The 8,434-nt window shown below is 49.7% G+C and overlaps 1 protein-coding gene across 1 annotated transcript; it reads left to right on the forward strand.

Annotated features, from left to right (window-relative positions):
* The first annotated feature begins 1,285 nt into the window (after nucleotides 1-1,285).
* On the forward strand, nucleotides 1,286-4,938 carry HEXIM1 (hexamethylene bisacetamide inducible 1). The gene is made up of 2 exons (XM_025362401.1): nucleotides 1,286-1,306; nucleotides 1,948-4,938. The coding sequence occupies exon 2, from the start codon at nucleotides 1,993-1,995 to the stop codon at nucleotides 3,070-3,072; it is 1,080 nt and encodes a 359-aa protein (XP_025218186.1). The 5' UTR covers nucleotides 1,286-1,306; nucleotides 1,948-1,992; the 3' UTR covers nucleotides 3,073-4,938.
* The last annotated feature ends 3,496 nt before the right edge of the window (nucleotides 4,939-8,434 follow it).

Below are 8,434 nucleotides of genomic sequence, written 5' to 3' on the forward strand. Positions count from 1 at the left end.
AATCGGCCCCCCAGCCCTGCGCCAGAATCCCCTGCCGCAAGTTTCGGGGCAAGGTCTCCACCATGCTTCCCTCCCAGTCTTGCCCAGCGCCCACTTATGAGGAAGGGCCTCTGCAGGTGAGACCGGCTTCCCTCTCGGATAGCCAGGATTGATGAGTTGATGATTTCAACTCATTAATCATTTCGAACCTTTCCCAACAAACAGCCTCATGGCCGGCCCAAACCTCCCCTGTCCCGGCTCAGGAAATGATCTCGGTCGGAAGTGAAAAGATCAAATCGGCCCCAGGAGGCCATTTTCTTCGACAGAAGCTGAGGCCTGGGGGCGAGGCCTTCCCCCTGCTTCCCTTCCATTCCCCCGCCCCCATGCTTTCCGATCTCGGCCCAAAGAAGAGGCTTGGCCGCGAATCACCGGTTTGCATTGGCCCCTGGGGCGTGGGCGGCTTTCTGAGACCAGGCTGGGGCTGGGACTCCGCCACCTTCAGCTAAGGGTACCGAAGTCTGTCCGGGAGTCGGCGTCACCGGGACTCGAACCTGCCTTTTCGTCTTCCGAGGCCTAGTGCGAACCTGCTGCGCTAAACTCAGTCACACTGTCCCTTTAAGGCGGCACTTTTTATTCTTCATTTGTTTACTTCTTCATGCGCTTTTCGTTCTTTACAAAATGTGCTCGCGATATCCTTCCGCAAGTGTCAATCTCAGGCACTCACCAGCCGCCTTGAAGCCGTTTCTGTAATCTTAAGAATCGCGAGTTACCAGCCGTGGGCCGACATCTCTCTTTATAGGATTTAATTTTTATACATTTTAGGGACTACTTTTTAGGAATAAACCATTCTTGCGTTAGTTAATAAAGGTTCATAACCTTCGGAACCCTTCCGCTGAGAACAGAATAGGATAGTAGCCTTTATAACGCACCTTTTCATAAAAATATTCTGTGTGGACTCTCATAGGCCATCGAATCTTCTCGTATTCCTGAAACAGAATGGTACGGTCCAGAACCCGCCCCATCTTCTCTGCGATTGGCCGTCCTTCCTCAGTGCGTCGTGTGATTTTTCACCAATGGCCGCTCGCGTTTCTTTAGCGAGGGCTAAGCGATGGAAGGAGGTGGCCAGGGAGACGCCCCCTACGCGTTCTGGGATTGGCTACGTCGCACGGCGCGCGAGGACGGCGGGCCCGAAAGATAAGAACTACGACTCCCGGCTCCCCGCAATGGGAACTCCATTACGCATGCGCATGGGCGGGGCGAACTAGCTTCTATATAAAAGGGGCGCAGAGGGCTGGGAGGCAGCAGTTGGAAGTTGGCAGGTGGAGAGGCAGGTTGGGAGGGAAAGTCGGGGGAGGAGGCGGAAGAGGAGCTGTGGGAAGCGGGAGGAGGGAGGGAGGAAAAGAGGAGGAGGCGGAGGAGAACTGAGCAGAGCAGAGCATCGAGCCAAAGGGGAGATGAGTTTGTCTGTCCTCTGCTGAGGCTCCGGCCGGGCCTAGGGAACTGGGAGCTTAGGTGGAAGCGACACCCGTGGAAGTGGGAGGAGGTGGCTCCGGGACTTTAACCCCTTGTGGGCTCTGCGGCAGGGGATTTAACCCTTTGTGGATCTGGCCCCTCGGAGGCAGCGTCATCGGTAGTTTTAACCCCTTCGGGGCTGGGTTTCACCCACTGGACTTACCCTCATCACCTTGCTTACCAACTCCTTTATTGGGGTGCTCCGCTTGGAGGTTTGAGGCCCACCTCCGCACATTACGTACTGTTCCTGCCGCTGCACCCCTTGGACCCGCTAGCTGGCCGCACTGTGGACGCTTAACCCTTTACTGACTTGAGCTCCCCAGATTGCAGTTGGAGTTTGCTGATAGAAGGACTAGCTAAAGGCGTCACTGCAGGAATTACAAACTGAAGAGGACTCTGTTGGACTGTTTTTCTTTTTTTTTTTTTTTAAGAAAAACTCCATTTTTTTTTCTTGAGGACGTAGTAGCCAAAATTTCTCAAACTTCGAGGACTCTACTAGCCATGGCCGAGCCATTCTTGTCAGAATATCAACACCAGCCTCAAACTAGCAACTGTACAGGTGCTGCTGCTGTCCAGGAAGAGCCGAACCCTGAGCGCCCCCCAGGCGCGGAGGAGCGGGTGCCCGAGGAGGACAGTAGGTGGCAATCGAGAGCGTTCCCCCCGTTGGGTGGCCGTCCGGGGCCGGAGGGGGAAGGGAGCCTGGAGTCCCAACCACCTCCCTTGCAGCCCCAGGCCTGTCCAGAATCTAGCTGCCTGATAAAGGGCGAGAAGGGCCAGAATGGGGACGACTTGTCCGCTGGCGGCGACTTCCCGCCGCCGGCAGAAGGGGAACCGAAGCCCGAGGCCGAGCTGCTCGCCCAGCCTTGTCATGACTCCGAGGCCAGTAAGTTGGGGGCTCCTGCCGCAGGGGGCGAAGAGGAGTGGGGACAGCAGCAGAGACAGCTGGGCAAGAAAAAACATAGGAGACGCCCGTCCAAGAAGAAGCGGCATTGGAAACCATACTACAAGCTGACCTGGGAGGAGAAGAAAAAGTTCGACGAGAAACAGAGCCTGCGAGCTTCAAGGATCCGAGCCGAGATGTTCGCCAAGGGCCAGCCGGTCGCGCCCTATAACACCACGCAGTTCCTCATGGATGATCACGACCAGGAGGAGCCGGATCTCAAAACCGGCCTGTACTCCAAGCGGGCCGCCGCCAAATCCGACGACACCAGCGATGACGACTTCATGGAAGAAGGGGGTGAGGAGGATGGGGGCAGCGATGGGATGGGAGGGGACGGCAGCGAGTTTCTGCAGCGGGACTTCTCGGAGACATACGAGCGGTACCACACGGAGAGCCTACAGAACATGAGCAAGCAGGAGCTCATCAAGGAGTACCTGGAGCTGGAGAAGTGCCTCTCGCGCATGGAGGACGAGAACAACCGGCTGCGGCTGGAGAGCAAGCGGCTGGGCGGCGACGACGCGCGTGTGCGGGAGCTGGAGCTGGAGCTGGACCGGCTGCGCGCCGAGAACCTCCAGCTGCTGACCGAGAACGAACTGCACCGGCAGCAGGAGCGAGCGCCGCTTTCCAAGTTTGGAGACTAGACTGAAACTTTTTGGGGGAGAGGGCAAAGGGGACTTTTTACAGTGATGGAATGTAACATTATATACATGTGTATATAAGACAGTGGACCTTTTTATGACACATAATCAGAAGAGAAATCCCCCTGGCTTTGGTTGGTTTCGTAAATTTAGCTATATGTAGCTTGCGTGCTTTCTCCTGTTCTTTTAATTATGTGAAACTGAAGAATTGCTTTTCTTGTTTTCCTTTTTAGAAGATTTTTTCCTTAATGTGAAAGTAATTTGACCAAGTTATAATGCATTTTTGTTTTTAACAAATCCCCTCCTTAAACGGAGCTATAAGGTGGCCAAATCTGAGAACAATTAAATTCATTTTAGTTATAATAAATTTAATATTTGTAAATGTAACATAGTTTCAGTGTGATTTCTAGAGCTAATTCAAAATAGTATTATTTTATGTGATTGCATTTTTGGGGAGGGGTACCGAAATCGTTAAATTTGTCAGTTTGCAAAAATATCAGTCTTTAATGGGAGAATTTTCAATTTGCCAATTTTTTCCTTGAATGGGTTTGGGTTTAAGTATGCTACAATACACAGTTCAGGCAAAATATAAAGATTTAATTATCTTCAATACTTAAGTGTGCTTGCTTTCTAGTGCCTTGGTTTTCTTTCTTGATGCTGGAAAAATAAACCGGTGTTGAGTGTTTAGGTGACTGGAAAGTGGCTACAATCCAAAATTTTAAATTTAAGTCTGCCTCGGCCATTCAAAAGTCTAATAACAAAAAATGTAAATCTAATTTGACAGTTTGTTACATTAGACAACTGTCAGCATTTCATTCCTACAAGTTGGTTTTCAGTGATCTCTTCCATCCCCCCAGTAAGGATGGAAGAAGTTCCTGGATGCCTGGAAGAGGCTCTTAGCAAACTTCTTAGTGCAAGCAATGGTTAGATTAATTTGTGGGGCAGCTCTTTAAGACATTCAGAGGTGGGAAATACTGGATTTATAAAGGAAATGGCTGTTTGGGGGATTCCAAGGACTTACCCTAATTGTCCAATACTACGTGCTCTGTATACAAAAAAAAAAAAAAAAAGGAATAGGAGCTATCCACCTTTCCATGTGGGTCAAACTAAAATTAGAAATGTCCCCTCACTGCAGATCAAATGTAAAGCTTCCAGTTAAGGAGCTAAATGAGGTCCTCAGCTGAACGAGGAACCCTGTACATTTCCTTGAACAGCCCTATTCTAAATCGCCTAAACTATGCTGATAGCTGCTTAGGTTCTTGAGTAGTTCTGCTCTTAAATGTAGGGAGGCCCTGAGAACTAATTTTTGCCCCAAAATAAAAATAGAAATTATGAGATTATTCCCTCCTGTCACTTTGGTTAACCTAGTCCTTCACCTGCCCTGTGTCAGTGTTTCCTGAGGGCAACTGCGTTGCTCAAATCACTAACACAGAGGTTCCTTAACTTGGGGCCTTAGAAACCATTGTGGGCCTTGGGGTCCATGAACCCCATGAAATTATTTGTAGACTTGTGTTATATGTACATTTTTCTGGGGAGAAGGTTCAAGAGATTCATAAGATTGTCAAACTCCTTGAAGGTTCAGAACCCCTGCAGGGAAGGGGGAAGAAAACCCTCCCATTAGGAAGCATGCTATTGCAGTTAAATGGCGGTGATTGAGGTGATAGGGACTTCAAGAGTAAAATGCACCTTGTGATGCATAAGAAGCATACACAAATCAATAAATCAAGGGAGATTACACCAGTAGGACTAAATCAGGGCCTTCAAAGCTGGACTGAGTTGGTCCTGTTCTGGCACATATGGTCCACTGGAGACAATGTATGATTGTGTTTTTCTTTGGCCTAAAAATTATATTAAACATTTATTTTGAAATAGTTTTCTTCGTGTTTTTAATTTTTCTTCTGCTATGACGTCATGCAGCAGCCCCAGAAAAACAGCTGCTTGGAAAGGCAGCAACAGTGCCCTCTGGCTTTACAGTGCAGAGCTGAAGGCTCATTTTGACTTAACTGTAAGATGCAGTAGTGATTATCTCTGATATAAGACCCTCTTTTTTTTTTTTGAGATGGAGTTTCGCTCTTGTTGCCCAGGCTGGAGTGCAGTGGCATGATCACCGCAACCTCCGCCTCCCAGGTTCAAGCAATTCTCCTGCCTCAGCCTCCCTAGTAGCTGGGATTACAGGCATGTGCCACCACGCCTGGCTAATTTTGTATTTTTAGTAGAGACGTGGTTTCCCCATGTTGGTCAGGCTGGTCTCGAACCCCGACCTCAAGTGATCTGCCCGCCTCGGCCTCCCAAAATGCTGGGATTACAGGCATGAGCCACTGCGCCTGGCTAAGACCCTCTTCTTAAAGAAGGATTCATCTATGAAAATCTTGTTTCCCCTACTATTAGAAAAATATTTACAAAATGAATCTTGGAAAGACTATAAATGCATTTATCATCAGAAAAAGTATGTTTTAGAAGACAAATTCAGTCCAGTCTTCAAATATACAAATATCTAGGCTGGGCCCAGGGGCTCATGCCTGTAATCCCAGCACTTTGGAAGGCTGAGGTGGGCAGATCACCTGAGGTCGGGAGTTAGAGACCAGCCTGACCAACATACAGAAACCCCATCTCTACTAAAAATACAAAAATTAGCCGGGTGTGGTGGTGCATGCCTGTAATCCCAGCTACCTGGGAGGCTGAGGCAGGAGAATTGTTTGAACCCGGGAGGCGGAGGTTTCAGTGAGAAGAGACTGTGCCACTGCACTCCAGCCTAGGCAAGAGCGAAACTCTGTCTCAAAAAAAAAAAAAAAAATACATATACACACACACACACACACAAAAATATCTAATTATAAGTAACTTTTTTTTTTTTTTGAGACGGAGTCTCGCTCTGTCACCCAGGCTGGAGTGCAGTGGCGGGATCTCAGCTCACTGCAAGCTCCGCCTCCCGGGTTCACGCCATTCTCCTGCCTCAGCCTCCCGAGTAACTGGGACTACAGGCGCCCGCCACCTTGCCCGGCTAGTTTTTTGTATTTCTTTAGTAGAGACTGGGTTTCACCGTGTTAGCCAGGATGATCTCGATCTCCTGACCTCGTGATCCGCCTGTCTCGGCCTCCCAAAGTGCTGGGATTACAGGCTTGAGCCACCGTGCCTGGCTATAAGTAACTCTTATACATTACATCAGTTTACCTTAAGCTATGCATGTCTGAATTTTGCTTTCAAAGGCACTAGCATTTTACCTTTTTTATTTTGCATTTATATTCTTACAATGATGAGGTTTATTCAAAATTTCTTTTTTTTTTTTTTTTTTTTGAGACGGGGTCTCGCGGTGTGTCACCCAGGCTGGAGTGCAGTGGCGCGATCTCGGCTCACTGCAAGCTCCGCCTCCCCCAGGTTCACGCCATTCTCCTGCCTCAGCCTCCGAGTAGCTGGGACTACAGGCGCCCGCCACCACGCCCGGCTAGTTTTTTGTATTTTTAGTAGAGACGGGGTTTCACCATGTTAGCCAGGATGCTCTCGATCTCCTGACCTCGTGATCCACCCGCCTCGGCCTCCCAAAGTGCTGGGATTACAGGCTTGAGCCACCGCGCCCGGCCCAAAATTTCAATTTTGTATTAATACTTTCTACACTTCTTTTTTTGAGATGGAGTCTCATTGTCGCCAGGCTGGAGTGCAGTAGCGTGATCTCGGCTCACTGCAACCTCACTGCAACCTCCGCTTCCTGGGTTCAAGCGATTCTCATGCCTCAGCCTCCCGAGTACCTGGGATTACAGGCGCACACCACCGCGCCTGGCTAATTTTTGTATTTTTAGTAGAGACGGGGTCTCGCCATGGTTGCCAGGCTGGTCTCAAACTCCTGACCTCAAGTGATCTGCCTGTGTCAGCCTCCCAAAGTGTTGAGATTACAGGCATAAGCCACTGCACCCGGCTTTTTTTTTTTTTTTTTTTGAGATGGGTCTCTCTGTGTCGCCTAGGCTGGAGTGCAGTGTCGTGATCTGGACTTACTGCAACCTCCATTTCCCAGGATAAAGCAATCTTCCCACCTCAGCCTCCCGAGTAGCTGGTACTTGCCACCATGCTCAGCTATTTTTTTTCCTGGTTTTTTTTTTTTTTTTTTTTGAGAGACAGGGTTTCACCCTGTTGCACAGGCTGGTCTCAAACTCCTGGGCTCAAGCAATCGCCCTCCTCAGCCTCGGCCTCCCAGAATTACAATTGTGAGCCACCAAGCCCAGCCTATTCCTACACTTTTTTTTGAGGGGGGATGGGGAGGGTGAAGTCTTGCTCTGTCGCCCAGGTTGGAGTGCAGTGGCGCGATCTCGGCTCACTGCCAGCTCCGCCTCCCGGGTTCACGCCATTCTCCTGCCTCAGCCTCCCCAGTAGCTGGGACTACAGGCGCCCGCCACCATGCCAGGCTAATTTTTTTGTAATTTTAGTAGAGACCAGGTTTCACCGTGTTAGCCAGAATGGTCTCGATCTCCTGACCTCGTGATCCGCCTGCCTCGGGCTCCCAAAGTGCTGGGATTACAGGTGTGAGCCACTGCACCCGGTCTCCTAGTTCTACACTTTCTATTGAAATATTTAACTAGCATATTGCTCTCCTGGCAGAGAGGAGAATTAGTTACCTATATTTTAATTAAAAAAAAAAAAGTTAGGCCGGGCATGGTGGTTCATGCCTATAATCCCAGCACTTTGGGAGGCTGAGGGGGGTAGATCACCTGAGGTCGGGAGTTTGAGACCAGCCTGACCAATATGGAGAAACCCCATCTCTACTAAAAATACAAAATACAAAATTAGCCGGGCGTGGTGGTGCATGCCTGTAATCCCAGCTACTCGGGAGGCTGAGGCAGGAGAATCACTGAATCCGGGATGCGGAGTTTGCAGTGAGCCCCAGCCTGGGCAACAAGAGTGAAACTCCGCAAAAAAAAAAAAAAAAAAAGAAGCCGGGTGTAGTGGCTCACATCTGTAAACCTAGCACTTTGGGAGGCCCAGGCAGGTGGATCACCTGAGGTCAGCAGTTCCAGACCAGCCTGGCCAACACGGTGAAATCCTGTCTCTACTAAAAATACAAAAATTGGCCAGGGGCGGTGGCTCACACCTGTAATCCCAGCACTTTGGGAGGCCAAGGCGGGCGGATCACGAGGTCAGGAGATCGAGACCATCCTGGCTAACACAGTGAAACCCTGTCTCTACTAAAAATACAAAAAATTAGCTGGGCGTGGTGGGTGCCTGTAGTCCCAGCTACTTGGGAGGCTGAGGCAGGAGAATGGCATGAACCCGGAAGGCAGAGCTTGCAGCAAGCTGAGATCGTGCCACTGCACTCCAGCCTGGGCGACAGAGCGAGACTCCGTCTCAAAAAAAAAAAAAAAAAAAAAAAAAAAAAGGG

This window comes from Theropithecus gelada, chromosome 16 (genome assembly GCF_003255815.1).
Source record: "Theropithecus gelada isolate Dixy chromosome 16, Tgel_1.0, whole genome shotgun sequence".
NCBI lineage: Eukaryota > Metazoa > Chordata > Mammalia > Primates > Cercopithecidae > Theropithecus > Theropithecus gelada.

Excerpts from the sequence above, each read along its gene's own strand:
- HEXIM1 (XM_025362401.1), top strand. The coding sequence starts at position 1,993 with ATGGCCGAGCCATTCTTGTCAGAATATCAACACCAGCCTCAAACTAGC.